This window comes from Ranitomeya variabilis, chromosome 5 (assembly GCF_051348905.1).
Source record: "Ranitomeya variabilis isolate aRanVar5 chromosome 5, aRanVar5.hap1, whole genome shotgun sequence".
NCBI lineage: Eukaryota > Metazoa > Chordata > Amphibia > Anura > Dendrobatidae > Ranitomeya > Ranitomeya variabilis.
Window position 1 is genome coordinate 490,551,951 of NC_135236.1, and position 24,153 is coordinate 490,576,103.

At 46.0% G+C, this 24,153-nt stretch overlaps 1 protein-coding gene across 2 annotated transcripts in view; it reads left to right on the forward strand.

The window, feature by feature from the left end:
• The window catches only part of ANO4 (anoctamin 4), a 394,529-nt gene that overhangs the window by 241,380 nt on the left and 128,996 nt on the right, over window positions 1-24,153 (forward strand). For both annotated transcript variants that reach the window (XM_077265595.1, XM_077265596.1), the window contains one exon: window positions 940-1,071. In XM_077265595.1, the coding sequence (XP_077121710.1) occupies window positions 940-1,071 (132 nt within the window). The remainder of the gene's footprint in view (window positions 1-939; window positions 1,072-24,153) is intronic.

Below are 24,153 nucleotides of genomic sequence, written 5' to 3' on the forward strand. Positions count from 1 at the left end.
ACCCTAGTCCGGCTCCGCCTCCTCCTCTCACAAGCAGCTCACTGTCAATAGACAATGTACACAGAAAGCTGTTGGGTGGGCAGGGTTAGATTTCTCAGCTCTGCTACAACCTACATCTAGAATGTCTCAAAAGAAAGTGGTAGGAATTTGGCATGTCCAAACGGACAAAATAGAAATGAATCAGTTTTTATTAGAAATCCATTAAAACATGAGCCAGTCCTGGTGAAACATAAAATCTGATGTGTTTCTGGTAACTGCCCTTAGTCATAGAAAGCTAAAAACTCTGATTGCATCATAAGGGCTGCACCCAGTAATCTAAGTGATACATCGTTGGATTCAGGGACTCTTTTCCTACATTATGCCTCTCTCAGATGAAGTAGCAAAAACCTGCTGACAGATTCTCCTAAAGGAGTTAAATATTTGTTTTGTAAGTGAGTACTAGATAGAAGCCAAGCCTGCAATATTCACTAACCAGAGCTTTAGCATCTGTATTCTAATTAGGGGTGGGGGTCCCGGAGCCTGGACCACCATCATATTAGAAGGTTGCTTAGATCTGGCTTCTGGATGATTACTACGATTGAGTCTATGGTCAAATAGCATTTTAGATCCCCTTCTGTGACTCTTGCTGTCCACCTCAGCTAAGCATATAGGGCTGAAAGTGATGGAGCACACTCCGTCTGCATCATTATAGTCAACGGCCCTATCAGCATATATGTTCTAACCCCCTTTTGTTGGACTTCGGACATAAGCCCCTGATGGAGCCACTGAGTATACGGCCAAGCTCTAAACATAGCCTTACTGATATGCTTAGAATATTTTACTCACATTATAAGAATGTATAAATATAATTTATTAAATGTAAGTATAAAAAGAGATAATAAATATTTTTTCCAGATAATAATGCAATTTTTCGGTCACTTTCATTGACTTTATTTACAGGATGGAGAAGCAGCTAAGCAGGTTTCGTGGATGGTTACCTAAAAAGCCTATGAGACTGGACAAGGAGACTATCCCAGACTTGGAGGAGAATGACTGTTACACCGCTCCCTTCAGCCAGCAAAGGATTCACCAGTAAGTAAGGTCAATGCGTGGATTGAATTTTAGAGCACACAACAATTGTGATTGTGATACTTTTTCCAATATGAGGAACTTCTTGCTCTGTTGTCTGAGGTTAAACCAGTTTTCTGCCAGACGCACCTTTATTACATGTCAGCTGTGAATTGAAATCCTAAGGGAAACACTTGCTGATGTTTCACTGGTTTATAGATATTTTTTATAAGGTAGTGGAGAACTGCATAATCAGACCCTACTGTTAGCAATAGAATAGCTGGAGCATCTCACAGTAGTCATTTCACAACTTGGAGTATGATATGCTACATGTGCTGCTCACTGTATAGAGCTCCTGTGTAAGATGTGTGTGTTGTGCCCCATTTCTTTCAATGGCAACCAAACTACCCAGTATATATTGCTCACACACTGGACACATACTGCACATGCTGTATTAATATTCTAAAAGTATTCTTGGTACATGCTACTCATGTGGTGAGTACAAGTCGCAAACTCGCACTGACTCCATGCTTCATTAATGTGCTAAAACTATGCTGGACACAATCTGCTCACACTGTACACATGCCACATACTCACACACTGGATACATGCCGCACACTCACACACTGGATACATGCCGCATACTCACACACTGGATACATGCCGCATACTCACACACTGGATACATGCCGCATACTCACACACTGGATACATGCCGCATACTCACACACTGGATACATGCCACATACTCACACACTGGATACATGCCACATACTCACACACTGGATACATGCCGCATACTCACACACTGGATACATGCCGCATACTCACACACTGGATACATGCCGCATACTCACACACTGGATACATGCCGCATACTCACACACTGGATACATGCCACATACTCACACACTGGATACATGCCACATACTCACACACTGGATACATGCCGCATACTCACACACTGGATACATGCCACATACTCACACACTGGATACATGTCGCATGCTCACACACTGGATACATGTTGCATGCTCACACACTGGATACATGCCGCATACTCACACACTGGATACATGCCACATACTCACACACTGGATACATGCCGCATACTCACACACTGGATACATGCCGCATGCTCACACACTGGATACATGCCACATACTCACACACTGGATACATGCCACATACTCACACACTGGATACATGCCGCATACTCACACACTGGATACATGCCGCATACACACACACTGGATACATGCCACATACTCACACACTGGATACATGCCACATACTCACACACTGGATACATGCCGCATGCTCACACACTGGATACATGCCGCATACTCACACACTGGATATATGCCACATACTCACACACTGGATACATGCCGCATACTCACACACTGGATACATGCCACATACTCACACACTGGATACATGCCACATACTCACACACTGGATACATGCCGCATACTCACACACTGGATACATGCCGCATACTCACACACTGGATACATGCCACATACTCACACACTGGATACATGCCACATACTCACACACTGGATACATGCCGCATGCTCACACACTGGATACATGCCGCATACTCACACACTGGATATATGCCACATACTCACACACTGGATACATGCCGCATACTCACACACTGGATACATGCCGCATACTCACACACTGGATACATGCCACATACTCACACACTGGATACATGCCACATACTCACACACTGGATACATGCCACATACTCACACACTGGATACATGTCGCATGCTCACACACTGGATACATGCCGCATACTCACACACTGGATACATGCCACATACTCACACACTGGATACATGCCGCATGCTCACACACTGGATACATGTCGCATACTCACACACTGGATACATGCCGCATACTCACACACTGGATACATGCCACATACTCACACACTGGATACATGCCGCATACTCACACACTGGATACATGCCGCATACTCACACACTGGATACATGCCACATACTCACACACTGGATACATGCCGCATACTCACACAGCAGATACATGCCACATACTCACACAGCAGATACATGCCACATACTCACACACTGGATATATGCCGCATACTCACACACTGGATACATGTCGCATGCTCACACACTGGATACATGCCGCATACTCACACACTGGATACATGCCACATACTCACACACTGGATACATGTCGCATGCTCACACACTGGATACATGCCGCATACTCACACACTGGATACATGCCGCATACTCACACACTGGATACATGTCGCATGCTCACACACTGGATACATGCCGCATACTCACACACTGGATACATGCCGCATACTCACACACTGGATACATGCCACATACTCACACACTGGATACATGTCGCATGCTCACACACTGGATACATGCCACATACTCACACACTGGATACATGCCACATACTCACACACTGGATACATGTCGCATACTCACACAGCGGATACATGCCACATACTCACACAACGGATACATGCCACATACTCATACACTGGATACATGCCGCATACTCACACACTGGATACATGCCGCATACTCACACACTGGATACATGCCACATACTCACACACTGGATACATGCTGCATGCTCACACTGTACACACGCCGCATGCTCATACACTGGATACATGCCGCATACTCACACACTGGATATATGCCACATACTCACACACTGGATACATGTCGCATACTCACACACTGGATACATGCTGCATACTCACACACTGGATACATGCCACATACTCACACACTGGATACATGCCACATACTCACACACTGGATACATGTCGCATACTCACACACTGGATACATGCCACATACTCACACACTGGATACATGCCACATACTCACACACTGGATACATGCCACATACTCACACACTGGATACATGTCGCATACTCACACACTGGATACATGCTGCATACTCACACACTGGATACATGCCACATACTCACACACTGGATATATGCCACATACTCACACACTGGATACATGCTGCATGCTCACACACTCGATACATGCCGCATACTCACACACTGGATATATGCCACATACTCACACACTGGATACATGCTGCATGCTCACACTGTACACATGCCGCATGCTCACACACTGGATACATGCCGCATACTCACACACTGGATACATGCTGCATGCTCACACTGTACACATGCCGCATGCTCATACACTGGATACATGCCGCATACTCACACACTGGATATATGCCACATACTCACACACTGGATACATGTCGCATACTCACACACTGGATACATGCTGCATACTCACACACTGGATACATGCCACATACTCACACACTGGATACATGTCGCATGCTCACACACTCGATACATGCCGCATACTCACACACTGGATATATGCCACATACTCACACACTGGATACATGCTGCATGCTCACACACTCGATACATGCCGCATACTCACACACTGGATATATGCCACATACTCACACACTGGATACATGCTGCATGCTCACACTGTACACATGCCGCATGCTCACACACTGGATACATGCCGCATACTCACACACTGGATACATGCTGCATGCTCACACTGTACACATGCCGCATGCTCATACACTGGATACATGCCGCATACTCACACACTGGATATATGCCACATACTCACACACTGGATACATGTCGCATACTCACACACTGGATACATGCCGCATACTCACACACTGGATACATGCCGCATACTCACACACTGGATACATGCCGCATACTCACACACTGGATACATGCCACATACTCACACACTGGATACATGTCGCATGCTCACACACTGGATACATGCCGCATACTCACACACTGGATACATGCCACATACTCACACACTGGATACATGCTGCATGCTCACACACTGGATACATGTCGCATACTCACACACTGGATACATGCCGCATACTCACACACTGGATACATGCCACATACTCACACACTGGATACATGCCGCATACTCACACAGCAGATACATGCCACATACTCACACACTGGATATATGCCGCATACTCACACACTGGATACATGCCGCATACTCACACACTGGATACATGCCGCATACTCACACACTGGATACATGCCGCATACTCACACACTGGATACATGCCGCATACTCACACACTGGATACATGCCACATACTCACACACTGGATACATGTCGCATGCTCACACACTGGATACATGCCGCATACTCACACACTGGATACATGCCGCATACTCACACACTGGATACATGCCACATACTCACACACTGGATACATGTCGCATGCTCACACACTGGATACATGCCGCATACTCACACACTGGATACATGCCACATACTCACACACTGGATACATGTCGCATACTCACACAGCGGATACATGCCACATACTCACACAACGGATACATGCCACATACTCATACACTGGATACATGCCGCATACTCACACACTGGATACATGCCGCATACTCACACACTGGATACATGCCGCATACTCACACACTGGATACATGTCGCATGCTCACACACTGGATACATGCCGCATACTCACACACTGGATACATGCCACATACTCACACACTGGATACATGCTGCATGCTCACACTGTACACATGCCGCATGCTCATACACTGGATACATGCCGCATACTCACACACTGGATATATGCCACATACTCACACACTGGATACATGTCGCATACTCACACACTGGATACATGCTGCATACTCACACACTGGATACATGCCACATACTCACACACTGGATACATGCCACATACTCACACACTGGATACATGTCGCATGCTCACACACTCGATACATGCCGCATACTCACACACTGGATATATGCCACATACTCACACACTGGATACATGCTGCATGCTCACACACTCGATACATGCCGCATACTCACACACTGGATATATGCCACATACTCACACACTGGATACATGCTGCATGCTCACACTGTACACATGCCGCATGCTCACACACTGGATACATGCCGCATACTCACACACTGGATACATGCTGCATGCTCACACTGTACACATGCCGCATGCTCATACACTGGATACATGCCGCATACTCACACACTGGATATATGCCACATACTCACACACTGGATACATGTCGCATACTCACACACTGGATACATGCTGCATACTCACACACTGGATACATGCCACATACTCACACACTGGATACATGTCGCATGCTCACACACTCGATACATGCCGCATACTCACACACTGGATATATGCCACATACTCACACACTGGATACATGCTGCATGCTCACACACTCGATACATGCCGCATACTCACACACTGGATATATGCCACATACTCACACACTGGATACATGCTGCATGCTCACACTGTACACATGCCGCATGCTCACACACTGGATACATGCCGCATACTCACACACTGGATATATGCCACATACTCACACACTGGATACATGTCGCATGCTCACACACTGGATATATGCCACATACTCACACACTGGATACATGCTGCATGCTCACACTGTACACATGCCGCATGCTCATACACTGGATACATGCCACATACTCACACACTGGATATATGCCACATACTCACACACTGGATACATGTCGCATACTCACACACTGGATACATGCTGCATACTCACACACTGGATACATGCCACATACTCACACACTGGATACATGCCACATACTCACACACTGGATACATGTCGCATGCTCACACACTCGATACATGCCGCATACTCATACACTGGATACATGCCACATACTCACACACTGGATACATGCTGCATGCTCACACTGTACACATACCGCATGCTCACACACTGGATACATGCCGCATACTCACACACTGGATATATGCCACATACTCACACACTGGATACATGTCGCATGCTCACACACTGGATATATGCCACATACTCACACACTGGATACATGTCGCATGCTCACACACTGGATATATGCCACATACTCACACACTGGATACATGCTGCATGCTCACACTGTACACATGCTGCATGCTCACACACTGGATACATGCCGCATACTCACACACTGGATAAATGCCGCATACTCACACACTGGATATATGCCACATACTCACACACTGGATATATGCCACATACTCACACACTGGATACATGCCGCATACTCACACACTGGATATATGCCACATACTCACACACTGGATACATGTCGCATGCTCAGACACAGGATACATGTCGCATGCTCACACTGTACATATGCCGCATACTCACACACTGGATACATGCCACATACTCACACACTGGATATATGCCACATACTCACACACTGGATACATGTCGCATGCTCACACACTGGATACATGTTGCATGCTCACACACTGGATACATGCCGCATACTCACACACTGGATACATGCCACATACTCACACACTGGATACATGTCGCATACTCACACAGCGGATACATGCCACATACTCACACAACGGATACATGCCACATACTCATACACTGGATACATGCCGCATACTCACACACTGGATACATGCCGCATACTCACACACTGGATACATGCCGCATACTCACACACTGGATACATGTCGCATGCTCACACACTGGATACATGCCGCATACTCACACACTGGATACATGCCACATACTCACACACTGGATACATGCTGCATGCTCACACTGTACACATGCCGCATGCTCATACACTGGATACATGCCGCATACTCACACACTGGATATATGCCACATACTCACACACTGGATACATGTCGCATACTCACACACTGGATACATGCTGCATACTCACACACTGGATACATGCCACATACTCACACACTGGATACATGCCACATACTCACACACTGGATACATGTCGCATGCTCACACACTCGATACATGCCGCATACTCACACACTGGATATATGCCACATACTCACACACTGGATACATGCTGCATGCTCACACACTCGATACATGCCGCATACTCACACACTGGATATATGCCACATACTCACACACTGGATACATGCTGCATGCTCACACTGTACACATGCCGCATGCTCACACACTGGATACATGCCGCATACTCACACACTGGATACATGCTGCATGCTCACACTGTACACATGCCGCATGCTCATACACTGGATACATGCCGCATACTCACACACTGGATATATGCCACATACTCACACACTGGATACATGTCGCATACTCACACACTGGATACATGCTGCATACTCACACACTGGATACATGCCACATACTCACACACTGGATACATGTCGCATGCTCACACACTCGATACATGCCGCATACTCACACACTGGATATATGCCACATACTCACACACTGGATACATGCTGCATGCTCACACACTCGATACATGCCGCATACTCACACACTGGATATATGCCACATACTCACACACTGGATACATGCTGCATGCTCACACTGTACACATGCCGCATGCTCACACACTGGATACATGCCGCATACTCACACACTGGATATATGCCACATACTCACACACTGGATACATGTCGCATGCTCACACACTGGATATATGCCACATACTCACACACTGGATACATGCTGCATGCTCACACTGTACACATGCCGCATGCTCATACACTGGATACATGCCACATACTCACACACTGGATATATGCCACATACTCACACACTGGATACATGTCGCATACTCACACACTGGATACATGCTGCATACTCACACACTGGATACATGCCACATACTCACACACTGGATACATGCCACATACTCACACACTGGATACATGTCGCATGCTCACACACTCGATACATGCCGCATACTCACACACTGGATACATGCCACATACTCACACACTGGATACATGCTGCATGCTCACACTGTACACATACCGAATGCTCACACACTGGATACATGCCGCATACTCACACACTGGATATATGCCACATACTCACACACTGGATACATGTCGCATGCTCACACACTGGATATATGCCACATACTCACACACTGGATACATGTCGCATGCTCACACACTGGATATATGCCACATACTCACACACTGGATACATGCTGCATGCTCACACTGTACACATGCCGCATGCTCACACACTGGATACATGCCGCATACTCACACACTGGATACATGCCGCATACTCACACACTGGATATATGCCACATACTCACACACTGGATATATGCCACATACTCACACACTGGATACATGCCGCATACTCACACACTGGATATATGCCACATACTCACACACTGGATACATGTCGCATGCTCAGACACAGGATACATGTCGCATGCTCACACTGTACATATGCCGCATACTCACACACTGGATACATGCCACATACTCACACACTGGATATATGCCACATACTCACACACTGGATACATGTCGCATGCTCACACACTGGATACATGTTGCATGCTCACACACTGGATACATGTCGCATGCTCACACACTGGATATATGCCGCATACTCACACACTGGATATATGCCGCATACTCACACACTGGATACATGCCGCATACTCACACACTGGATACATGCCGCATGCTCACACACTGGATACGTGCCGCATGCTCACACACTGGATACATGCCGCATACTCACACACTGCACATGAGTCGCCCGCCAGGGCCGTGGGGTACCCGGTACTGGGTCCGGTGTTCACAGGGGGATGTCATGGTGGTGACCCGGTCCGTGGCCCTGGGCGCCCATGTAAAAGGGGAAAGTCTTTAGAAGGGATTTGGTAAATAGAGTTTATGTTCGTGACGCCACCTGTGGTATTCGGTCAGTGTGGACCAACGCTGCTTTAAGGGGTCCTCTGGGGTGATGTTATGGCAGCTAGATGGTATAACCTCCCACAGGAGAGGTGTATCCCCAGGGCTCCCAGTGTGTAGATGGAAGATGGTGAATGGCACAGTAAAGAACAAGGACACAGGTTTGCAGTCTCTTTACCTGGTTTACTGAAGACTTCAGGCAGCCACAGTCCAGGGTATCAGATCACAGGGTAGGGAGGGTCCGGCCGGCTTGGAAGCGAATCCAGAGTCCCCTTTACCAGGTGGAGTTAAAAGCCTTCTTCTAGCACGGTGGTGTTGTAGTTCCTAACTGCCTATGGCTTCTGGTAAGGTCCTCACTGTTCTTCTCTCTGTCCCCCTTAAAAGATAGGACAATACCTGCATGACAGGTAACTCAAGCCTTTTTACAGGGACTCTGTCACGCCCAGGGCTCTATGTGTTACTGTGTCTCAGGTGTGTGTGGTGGACAGGTATCTTGCAGTTCAGCTGTCCTGCCGGTCTCTGCTGTAAGTCATAGAGTCCCTTACAACCTCGGTGGTCTGGCTACCGGTTATCTGCGCCTCAGAGGGAGGCAGCCTGCTCTTAGCTGGTCTCCCCTGATGTTACTCTCCTGTGCTTCGCTCTCCTTCACACTCACTGAACAATGTTCAGCTTTCTGTATGTCTCTTTCCAGGAGCTATAGTACTTCAGACTGCACGGCCCCTTCAGACCTTCTGACACTCTATGTCGCTCTGCTCTCTTCTGTCTCTCTGACAATCTGACTGAAACTGAACTCTCTTTCCCTCCAAACCACAATATATATGCATATGCAGGGTAGTCACCTAGGAATAGGATCAAAAGCTCCCCCTTGTGGCCTGGAATGCGAACATGTTGTGTGTATGGTGGTTAACTGATAAAAGATATCCTTCATCGCTTCCAAACGTAACATCACTCTCCCCATGAGGAAAGCAATGCTACTGTGATGACCGGGACCCTGGGGTGCCACACTCCCCTCCCCCCATTAAATCCAGTACTCCCGGACTGGGAAAAGAAGAACAACAATACAAATTAGCAAAAAGACATACACATTTTTAGAATGCTGTAAACAGGTGGAACAAGTTAATAGTGCGTGCAAACTGGAGCTTCCCTTTATGGGAGGAATTGGCGCCTGAACATTACAAGAACATATATACATAGTACGCGTACTTTCCAAAAATAGAAAACACTATAATTAGTAAATATGAAAGGCAATTACCCTCTACGGGTATACTATCTCTTAAGGCTTCAAAGTGCAAAACAAACGTTATTCCTATTTGCTTCAAAGTGCAGAACTTTCCCTACAAACGGAGACTACCCCTACGGGTATACTGCATCAGGTCCGTTTAATTCACAAGTGCAACATTAGACATCTTCAATTCTTTCTGCTCATAACACAATCTGGATTCAAGTTTCATTTTTATTCATTATATTAACTCACTAATATATTACCTATCTGGCATGAAAAGTACAGTTCTGACTAACTTCAAATATCACTTTAACAAAGTGCAACAAGTCAACATTCCCTTTCCCTTTCAAGTCTTTCAATACGAAGGTAGTACAATTAATTGTGCAATTAATACAGCAGGAACGATGTGAGGGACCCATCATAAACCCCCAACGTAGATCTCGGGCGAGCTACAAGGCGTGTATCCAGACCTGGAATTCTGCCGTGCCAAATGGGTTTTTCTTCAGGTCTCTGTAAAACAAGGCAACTTTCACAGTAATCTTAGAAACAGTTTCTTAAAAGTTTATTTGTAAAACCAGTAGGAAGCACCTAAGTAGGTGCCAACTAGTGATGAGCGAATATGCTCGTTACTCGAGATTTCCCGAGCACGCTCGGGTGTCCTCTGAGTATTTTTTAGTGCTCGGAAATTTAGTTTTTATTGCTGCAGCTGAATGATTTACATCTGTTAGCCAGCATAAGTACATGTGGGGTTTCCCTAGCAACCAGGCAACCCCCACATGTACTTATGCTGGCTAACAGATGTAAATCATTCAGCTGCGGCAATAAAAACTAAATTTCCGAGCACTAAATAATACTGGGAGGACACCCAAGCATGCTCTGGAAATCTCGAGTAACGAGTATATTCGCTCATCACTAGTGCCAACTATATACAATAAAGTTTGTAAATCATTCACTGTCCATGATTCTGCAGTTCTTTAAACAGCGAAACTCTTAGTGCAAAGAAACTCTATAGTGCAACAACCTTGGCCAGGTAAAACAACTTTTTGAATTCTTTAACTATTCACAGTCATATTGCTTTTCAGATTTTATGGTTCTTTTGGTAGCACCTGGATGCTACGCTCACTCATATTAGGTTCCAATCTGATACAAGGGATGATGTAAATTTTGTCAGTTTCCACTATGCGGGTCTGAGTGCAGCTGCACGTGGTGATTAGTTCAGTTTGCGTAGCCTGGGTACGCGTAATAGCTGGTGAAGCTGCCACTGCTGTCTCAGTGGTGGTGATAGTGCACACTGTCGTTTTGGTGGTGCAAGCTGGGGTCACAGTGTGAGTAGTAGTGGTGTCGGCTACTTTGGCGCTATGTGGCGCTACTGGTGCCTTTGGTTTAGCCAGCTTTGGGGCAGTGTCTCTATACTTTTTCACGTTCAGAGCATACCACCCTTTGTCACCTAGATGCCAGGTGTACACAATACGATCGCCGGGGTATAGGTCCCTGTCCAGGTGTCCTTCCCAGAGGTGGGACTCCACGTCCCTCCTGTTGACGAAATTTCTGCGTACAGGCCTGGCTCTTTAATGAAACCCCAACCTTTCTTTAGTCAGCGGGGCCTGGTTTGTCTGGCAGTCCTTGCGGGCCTGGGCCTTGGAACATAAGTCCCTCTCATCAAAGGCTCTGCGCTAGGCCTGGGACTCCTCCTCCTTAGCCTCCCATTTGCAGGTCAGTTGTCGCTGGTATTCTTCCCAGCTTAAAACTTCTAGGGTCTACCCTTCCTTCTTCTCCACCCCTTGGAACCCCATAAGGTCTGTCCCAGAGTTCACCCAGCGGTAGACAGTCCTTTCTGCATAGATCTCACTCAGCAGGCTGGTGGGCTGGATCGGGGCCTTCATAAAACGTTCCATCCCTGTGACCTGATCCCATTCCCCCCAGGATTTGAAGTTTCGCGGATCAATAGCGGGGCGGTGCAGCGACTGGGCCCACTAAAAGTTCCTCAGCTACCAGGGCAGGGTCGGCGTCCTTACCTGCTGCTGCGGTGTCTCCAGTGCCGGTCTCCTCCACCGGTGTCGGGGGCTGTTGGACCAGACGGGGTTCCTGCAGTTCTTCCACTGGTGCCGCCTTGCACGTGGTTCCGGCATCCAGCTGCTTCCACTCCGGTCTGCAGGAGTTCGGGGATGGCAAGTGCTGGCTCGCCGCAGCTTCCTTACAGGTGGCTGGAGGGAGTCCTCCACTTCCACCCCAGGCTCTGGTTCCAGGCTGCTAGCCATGATGTCCTCTGCGTTGCTCCTTACGTCCGGGTCTCTCTCCTTCGGGGGCGGAGCTTCTTCTTTCTCTTCCTTCCGCTATTCAGGATCAAGAGGCGGATCTCTGTTGCTAATGAACATATCTGCATGGTACAGTAATATTTGGAGTGGGCGGCCATTATTTTCATGCCACACAGTTAGTTCCCGCACTTGTCTTTTCCAGCGCTCCTCGTGGCGCGATAATGGCGGTAGTAATGGCGGCAATTTTGGCGGTGCTTCACAATGCACAGTCTCAATAAATCACAGTTAGGCACAACACAGTCTCCAAGGCGCACATGACCCAATTTGCTGGGTCAGTCTATCCTGTTCGTGACGCCAAGATGAGTCGCCCGCCAGGGCCGTGGGGTACCCGGTACCGGGTACGGTGTTCACAGGGGGATGTCACGGTGGCGACCCGGTCTGTGGCCCTGGGCGCCCATGTAAAAGGGGAAAGTCTTTAGAAGGGATTTGGTAAATAGAGTTTATGTTCATCTGTCATAAGCAATATGTTGATGAAGGAGTCAGTGACTCTGAAACGCGTAGGATTAGTTGGTCCTGTGTGCTATTCGTAGCTCCTTAGCTCCGCAGCTCTGTAGCTGGTCACGTGTACACATCACGTGACTGTGACGTCACACAAGGTCCTGCACCTTGTCGGCTTTAGCTATACACACGCGGCCGCCACTGCCTATTCACGGCAGTCACCAAGCTCTGGGGGAGTACGCTACTCACCGGCCGGGACAGCGTCTCCTATACCACCATTTACTCTGCAACATATTGGATATTTTTGGAACAGAGATTCAGAGAAGGCTTCAGATACCAACCTTTAAGTGCATGAGTGAAGGACCTTTCCGCATGCCAGCACTGGATACAGTTTTCCTTTTCCTTGATATTAAGGTAAACACATCTTGTTAATCCTAGTCTTTAACGAAGAACCTTGCTTATGACATGTCCTAGCATTTTAACTATTTATGGCTTCATATAGGTGTCCTTAGCGCAAATATTACATATAGCTTTCTTTGACTAACCACTTCTGGGATGATTGGGAGTGATCTCGTCCATATATTTGCTGCTTATTCACCTGGAGCAACTAAGCAGCGCCGTATGGTTCATTTTTAGACGAGTTTATGTTCATGACGCCACCTGTGGTATTCGGTCAGTGGGGACCGACGCTGCTTTAAGGGGTCCTCTGGGGTGATGTTATGGCAGCTAGATGGTATAACCTCCCACAGGAGAGGTGTATCCCCAGGGCTCCCAGTGTGTAGATGGAAGATGGTGAATGGCACAGTAAAGAACGAGGACACAGGTTTGCAGTCTCTTTACCTGGTTTACTGAAGACTTCAGGCAGCCACAGTCCAGGGTATCAGATCACAGGGTAGGCAGGGTCCGGCCGGCTTGGAAGCGAATCCAGAGTCCCCTTTACCAGGTGGAGTTAAAAGCCTTCCTCTAGCGCAGTGGTGTTGTAGTCCCTTACTGCCTATGGCTTCTGGTAAGGTCCTCACTGTTCTTCTCTCTCTGTCCCCCTTAAAGGATAGGACAATACCTGCATGACAGGTAACTCGAGCCTTTTTACAGGGACTCTATCATGCCCAGGGCTCTATGTGTTACTGTGTCTCAGGTGTGTGTGGTGGACAGGTATCTTGCAGTTCAGCTGTCCTGCCGGTCTCTGCTGTAAGTCATAGAGTCCCTTACAACCTCGGTGGTCCGGCTACCGGTTATCTGCGCCTCAGAGGGAGGCAGCCTGCTCTTAGCTGGTCTCCCCTGATGTTACTCTCCTGTGCTTCGCTCTCCTTCACACTCACTGAACAATGTTCGGCTTTCTGTATGTCTCTTTCCAGGAGCTGTAGTACTTCAGACTACACGGCCCCTTCAGACCTTCTGACACTCTATGTCGCTCTGCTCTCTTCTGTCTCTCTGACAATCTGACTGAAACTGAACTCTCTTTCCCTCCAAACCACAATATATATGCATATGCAGGGGAGTCACCTAGGAATAGGATCAAAAGCTCCCCCTTGTGGCCTGGAGTGTGAACATGTTGTGTGTATGGTGGTTACCTGATAAAAGATATCATTCATCGCTTCCAAACGTAGCATCACTCTCCCCGTGAGGAAAGCAATGCTACTGTGACGACCAGGACCCTGGGGCGCCACACATACATGCCGCATGCTCACACTCTGGATACATGCCGCATACTTATAAACATGATCCATACCACATACTCACACCCAGGATACATGCAGCATACTCACACACTTGATACATGCCGCATATTCACAGAGTGGATACATGCCGCATATTCACAGAGTGGATACATGCCGCATACTCACACTGGATACATGCCGCATACTCACACACTGGATACATGCCGCATACTTAGACACTGGATACATGCAGCATACTCACACACTGGATACATGCCGCATACTCACACACTGGATACATGCCGTATACTCACACACTGGATACATGCCGCATAATCACACACTGGATACATGCCGCATACTCACACTGGATACATGCCGCATACTCACACAATGGATATATGCCGCATACTCACACACTGGATACATGCCGCATACTCACACACTGGATACATGCAGCATACTCACACACTGGATACATGCCGCATACTCACACACTGGATACATGCCACATATTCACGAATATGATCCATACCACATACTCACACACTGGATACATGCCGCATGCTCACACACTGGATACATGCCGCATACTCACGAACATGATACATGCCGCATACTCACACACTGGATAAATGCCGCATACTCACACACTGTATACATGCCGCATACTCACACACTGGATACATGCTGCATACTCACACACTGGATACATGCCGCATACTTACACACTGGATACATGCCGCATACTCACACACTGAATACATGCCGCATACTCACACAGCGGATACATGCCACATACTCACACACTGGATACATGCCGCATACTCACACACTGGATACAAGCCGCATACTCACACACTGGATACATGCCGCATACTCACACACTGGATACATGCCGCATACTCACAAACATGATCCATGCCACATACTCACACACTGGATACATGCCACATACTCACACACTGGATACATGCTGCATACTCACACACTGGATACATGCAGCATACTCACACACTGGATACATGCCGCATACTCACACACTGGATACATGCCACATATTCACGAATATGATCCATACCACATACTCACACACTGGATACATGCCGCATGCTCACACACTGGATACATGCCACATACTCACGAACATGATACATGCCGCATACTCACACACTGGATACATGCCGCATACTCACACACTGTATACATGCCGCATACTCACACACTGGATACATGCTGCATACTCACACACTGGATACATGCCGCATACTCACACACTGGATACATGCCGCATACTCACACACTGGATACATGCCGCATACTCACACACTGGATACATGCCGCATACTCACACACTGGATACATGTCGCATACTCACAAACATGATCCATGCCACATACTCACACACTGGATACATGCCACATACTCACACACTGGATACATGTCGCATATTCACAAACATGATCCATGCCACATACTCACACACTGGATACATGCCACATACTCACACACTGGATACATGCCACATACTCACTCACTGGATACATGCCACATACTCACACACTGGATACATGCTGCATACTCACACACTGGATACACGCCGCATACTCACACACTGGATACATGCCGCATACTCACACACTGGATACACGCCGCATACTCACACACTGGATACATGCTGGATTCAGGACTGTACAGTGCTGCCAAAGGGTGATCTACAGTTATAAGGAGGTGGGAGTAATCAGAAATACAGAATGGCCTTCAACATTAAACGAGTCATTGGATAGGATTACGTGTCATGAGAAACCCTGAGCTTGATAAACACCAAAGGTACTGACCGGAAGAGGACTGAGATTGTGGGACTAGTGAGGGTCCCGAGAGGTTTATCCAGGATCTCCATAGCGATAGGATGTGGAGCCGCTGAACAGGTGCAGAGAAAGTCGCTGAACATACAAAGTCAGCTATACAAATTCACATGACCTGCATGAATGTGTCTCAGGTGTCTGCAGACACCTGAAATGCGTTGATGCGGGTCATGTGAATTTGTATAGCTGACTGTGTATGTCCTCCGAATTGCTTATGTGAATACTCACAGTTCATGGAGTTGGGAGTCTTCAGTTTGCATTTTCCACGCCTTTACAAGGCACTTCCGGGCACCGAACATCCTCAAGATGCAATCACGGTGAGCTGGATTTTATTTTATCTTATTTAAATTTTGTCCGCATCATTAACAGAAATGCACCCACCCCTCCTGGGAATGCCTCCACCTACCCCAAAATGCCCATTTTTGGACAAGGTTTACATAAATCACACCTTTTTTGACCAAGGAGTCCTGGAAAATCCATGACTGTTGACAAGTATCTAACACAAAGTAGCTAAATTATCAGCTAGAACATTTGTATTTCTCCATGAATGAACCAAATCCTTGGTCTGAATAATATTTTTTATTGCTTCTGGCTGGTTAACAGAACCTTTCATCAGTTTGTACATGGTAAACTGGTCACATCATGCAATAGCATCTGCAGAGCTGAGCAAAATGTAGTGTTTATTTTTTCATTTATCCTCTCTATTGTGGACATATTAGCTTGCACAGTTTAGGCCATAATATATGTTATAGTACAACTGGGCATTACCAGAGATTTGTTTCTGGGGGCGGGTAATTCTTCCTCTGCGTGAGGAATCAAAAGGAGGAGGTGTATTGCAGCGGAGAAAAGAACACTCCTTCCTCTCCTCAATGATTTCTGTAGCTTCTGTTTAGAGATACAGCAGAGCCGAGTTATGAATCATTACAAACCCTTCCAGTTCACATTTCATGGCAGTCAGTACAGGGAGAAGGCTTTACAGCTGACAGCACTGTCAGTTGAGATCTGGAAGTGTTTCTAATGATAAATAACTATACTACTATGATGTAGAGATTCAGCTGAGTGGCATTATGTCATTATCATTACAAACACTTCCAGATCTTATCTCACAGTGCTATCTACTTTAACATTCCTCCATAATGTCAGCTGTGAGATGAGATCTGAAAGTGTTTTCAGTTTTACATAACTCAATCTGTGTGGTATCTCAAGACAATAACTGCAGAGTTTTGTATCATTATAAACACTTTCAAATCTCATCTCACAGTGCTGTCAGCTCTCATACTCCACCTCCCCCTACACACACTGACTGCCATGAGATGATATATAGAAAGGTCTCTAAAGATACATAACTCAGCTCTGCTCTATCTCAAAACAGTAACTGCAAAAATCAGTGAAGAGAGGGAGACATGTTCTTTTTTTCCCCTGTGTGTTGCTGTGTGCTTATGATTGGTCATCCTCTAGCAGGGAAAGGAGTACACATCCCCAGAGACAAATCTCTGTTAACACCTAGTTAAAGGGGTATTCTCAGTTCCAAGATCCTATCTCACTATGCAATAGGTGTAATAATAATAATAATATTAGCAAATACCTCCAATTAGAAATGTATTATAGTTTTTCTTATTCACTATGTCTCTTTCCTCATATGCAGGCATTGCAGGACCTTGGGTATCCATGGTTACGACCACTAGCATCTAGCTAACTTTGACTATATCAGTGGTTGTAACCATGGATACCTTAAATCTTGCAATGCCTGCACATGATGAAAGAGACATAGCTTATCAGAAAAACTATACTACATTTCTAATTAGAAGTTATTATTATTACAACTCTGACATATTGGAATAAGATCTTGGAGATACTTCACACTAGACCTGGGAAATCAAGGTCCTAGAGTCTGGATGAAGAATGGAGGGACAAACAATCCAAGCTGCTTGAGGTCTAATGTGAAGTTTCCACAATCAGTGATGGTTTGGGGAGCCATGTCTTCTGCTGGTGTAGGCCCACTGTGTTTTAGCAAGACCAAAGTCAGTGCAGCCGTCTACCAGGAAATTTTAGAGCACTTCATGCTTCCCTCTGCCGACAAGATTTTTGGAGATGGAAATTTCATTTTCCAGCAGGACTTGGCACCTGTCCACACTGCCAAAAGTACCAATACCTGGTTTACAAACAACAGTATCACTGTGCTTGATTAGCCAGCAAACTCGCCTGACCTTAACCCTATAGAGAATCTATGGGGTATTGTAAAGAGGAAGATGAGAGATACTAGACAATGTGGATGAGCTGAAGGCTGCTAGCAAAGCAGCCTGGGCTTCCATAACACCTCAGCAGTGCCACAGGCTGATCGCCTCCATGCCATGCCGCATTGATGCAGTAATTGATGCCAAAGGAGCCCTGACCAAGTAATGAGTGCATGTAGGGAATATACCTTTCAGTAGCACTACATTTCGGATGTTAAAATAATTTTTTTCAAGCTGGTGTTATAAAGTATTCTAATTTACTGAGATAATGACATTTGGGTTTTCATTAACTGTAAGCCATAATCATCAACATTAACAGAAATAAACACTTGAAATAGATCAATCTGTAATGACTCTATATAATATATGGGTTTCACTTTTTGTATTGAAGAACTAAAATAAATAAACTTTTTGATATTCTAATTTTGTCAGATGTACCTGTATATGGCTGAAATCATACAGTCAGTGCACGTTCCCTTTAAGAAAATATGAAATAATAAAAGACAAAAGACATTTTGTAATATGCAGAACATGTCATGTCAGTAATGTATATGAGCTTTTCTGCTCTGCTCACATTTGAAATGCTGGAGAGCTAAAGCTTATTGTGAGTAGTGAAAATAGCTGCTTGTTTAAAAGGTTCTTTGTCATAATTCATTTATATAAGGCGATATAATGAGCTCTAATTGGTGTTTACTGGATTGAATATAATGAGTGATATAGCAAAAGACAATAATAACAATAAGAAATGATGAAAAATGACATGTCTTGCTTCAAAAGTGCTTGTTAGGGCTTGTCCTCATCTGCTTATAAATCGGACGAGTGCAATCCGATAAAAATTGGATTTTACTCTGACTAATGTTTTGCAATTTTTTTCTCGTTTGGAATCTGGATGAGAAAAATATCACAGCATGCTGCGAGTGGCCACATATTGATTTGAAACATATCGATTGAAACTCGCCAATGTGCAAGTTAATGCATGAGAAAAAAAATTGCACGGCATGTGCCATCAAATTTTTACACACACATCTTAAAGGAAACATCAGCCAAGTGTAGTAAATTCACAGCCAGAACCATCAGAATAAAATAGTTAGAATATATATAGATTGAATATAGATTGAATAGATACAGATATGGAAATATGTCACTGAGATATATAATCAGTGATTTGCATTTGCAGTTTACTGTACATGTATCTAGCTAATTAATAAAAAAAATGAAAAAAAGCAAGGGTCTCCCTATTTTCAATAACCTGCCAAGGGAAAACAGACATTTGGCAGCTGGTCTTAATGGTCTGGGAAGGGTCCAACAACCAAGGATCTTCCCAGCCTATTTACTTTTAGGTCCATATATATTTAAACAGAGACAACATTTTTCGAATTTTGGTTATAGACATTACCACAATAAATTTTAAACAAAACAATTTGTGATAATATGGGTGAATTTAATGAAAATGTAGAGTCCCTGTGGGTAGAGATAAGGGGAGGGGGAAAAAATAATAAATTACTGATAGGGGTTTGTTATAAATCTCCAAAAATAATGGAAGCAATGGAGGATATCCTCATAAAGCAAATAGATGAAGCTGCGACTCAAGGAGAAGTCATTATTATGGGGGACTTCAACTCCCCTGAAATAGATTGGGGAACAGAAACCTGCAGTTCCAGCAAAGGTAATCGGTTTTTGACAACTATGAGAGACAATTACCTTTCACAACTGGTTCAGGACCCAACAAGAAGGGGGCACTGCTAGACCTAATATTAACCAACAGGCCAGACCGCACAGCAAATATAAGGGTTGGGGGTCACTGGGGAATAGTGATCACAAAATAATAAGTTTTCATGTATCCTTTAATAAGATGTGTAGCAGAGGGGTGACAAGGACACTAAACTTCAGGAGGGCAAATTTCCAACGGATGAGAGAGGATCTTGGTGCAATTAACTGGTACGATATCCTGAGACATAAAAATACACAAAGAAAATGGGAGACGTTTATTAGCATCCTGGATAGGACCTGTGCACAGTATATACCGTATGGGAATAAACATACTAGAAATAGGAGGAAACCAATATGGCTAAATAGAGCTGTAAGGGGCGCAATAAGTGACAAGAAGAAAGCATTTAGAGAATTAAAGGGACACTGTCACCCCCTCCAGCCGTTATAAACTAAAAGAGCCACCTTGTGCAGCAGTAAAGCTGCATTCTACCAAGGTGGCTCTTTTAGTTTTTGTTGTTGTTATTCCCAAAATAAAGCGTTTTATAACTTCTCCAAAATACCTTTCTTTAGACCTAGAGGCAGGTCTGAACCCCCCCTCTTTGAAGCGCCAAACTGCCGTCAGTCATATCTTCTGGGGCGCTGGTCGCCGCCCCCTCAGCGCTGTTTTCCTCGGAAATCCGGCGCTTGCGCTGTGCTCTTCTGCCTTGGGCAGGCGCATTGAGCATTGGCCGTCTGACCTCACCTGCTGGGTTGCAGACTGCACCTGTGCGGGCAGTGCGGCCACCCAGCTACTGAATCCCCGCCCTGCAGTGTGTTATGCATTATGCACAGTGCGGGGCTGGAAGGCGGGGGACCTGGGGGAGCGTCTGACAAGTGCAGTGCGCATGCCCAGGAATCCCAGCCCCGCACTGTGCATAATGCATAACACACTGCGGGGCGGGGATTCAGTAGCTGGGTGGCCGCACTGCCCGCACAGGCGCAGTCTGCAACCCAGCAGGTGAGGTCAGACGGCCAATGCTCAATGCGCCTGCCCAAGGCAGAAGAGCACAGCGCAGGCGCCGGATTTCCAAGGAAAACAGCGCTGAGGGGGCGGCGACCAGCGCCCCAGAAGATATGACTGACGGCAGTTTGGCGCTTCAAAGAGGGGGGTTCAGACCTGCCTCCTGGTCTAAAGAAAGGTATTTTGGAGAAGTTATAAAACGCTTTATTTTGGGAATAACAGCAACAAAATCTAAAAGAGCCACCTTGGTAGAATGCAGCTTTACTGCTGCACAAGGTGGCTCTTTTAGTTTATAACGGCTGGAGGGGGTGACAGTGTCCCTTTAAAGGAAGTAGGTAGTGATGAGGCATTAAATAAATACAAAAAATTAAATAAATTCTGTAAAAATCAAATCAAGGCAGCAAAAATTGAGACAGAGAGACTCATTTCCAGAGAGAGTAAAAATAATCCCAAAATATTCTTTAACTACATAAATAGTAAGAAACTAAAAAATAATAGTGTTGGCCCCCTTAAAAATAGTCTGGGGGAAATGGTGGATGAGGATGAGGAAAAGGCCAATATGCTAAATAACTTTTTTTTCATCAGTATTTACACAAGAAAATCCCATGGCAAACAATATGATCAGTGATAACAAAAATTCCCCATTAAGTGTCACCTGCTTAACCCAGCAGGAAGTACGGCGGCGTCTAAAAATCACTAAAATTGACAAATCTCCGGGCCCGGATGGGATACACCCCCGAGTACTGCAGGAATTAAGTACAGTCATTGATAGACTATTATTTTTAATCTTTAAAGAGTCCATAATAACAGGGTCTGTACCACAGGACTGGCGTATAGCAAATGTGGTGCCAATATTCAAAAAGGGGACAAAAACTGAACTCGGTAATTATAGGCCAGTAAGCTTAACCTCTACTGTGGTTAAAATCCTGGAGGGCTTTCTAAGGGATGCTATACTGGAGTATCTGAAGAGGAATAACCTCATGACCCAGTATCAGCACGGGTTTACTAGGGACCGTTCCTGACAGACTAATCTGATCAATTTCTATCAAGAAGTAAGTTTCGGACTGGACCAAGGGAACCCAGTAGATGCAGTGAATATGGACTTTTCAAAAGCTTTTGATACGGTGCCACACAAAAGGTTGATACATAAAATGAGAATAAAGGGGATAGGGGAAAATATGTGTAAGTGGGTTGAGAGCTGGCTCAGGGATAGGAAACAAAGGGTGGTTATTAATGGAGCACACTCGGACTGGGTCGCAGTTAGCAGTGGGGTACCACAGGGGTCAGTATTGGGCCCTCTTCTTTTTAACATATTTATTAACCCCTTCCCGACCTGTGACACAGCGTATGCGTCATGAAAGTCGGTGCCTTCCCGACCTGTGACGCATATGCTGTGTCACAGAATGATCGCGTCCCTGCAGATCGGGTGAAGGGGTTAACTCCGATTTCACCCGATCTGCAGAGACAGGGGGAGTGGTGCTTCAGCCCAGGGGGGGTGGCTTCACCCCCCCGTGGCTACGATCGCTCTGATTGGCTGTTGAAAGTGAAACTGCCAATCAGAGCGATTTGTAATATTTCACCCAAAAAAACGGTGAAATATTACAATCCAGCCATGGCCGATGCTGCAATATCATCGGCCATGGCTGGAAAACCTAATCTGCCTCCACCCCACCCCACCGATCGCCCCCCCAGTGCTCCGGTGCGCGGTCCGCCCCCCTAATAAGTTCTGTCCGCTCCTCCGTCCTCCTGTACGCTCCCCCCGTGCTCCGGTGCCC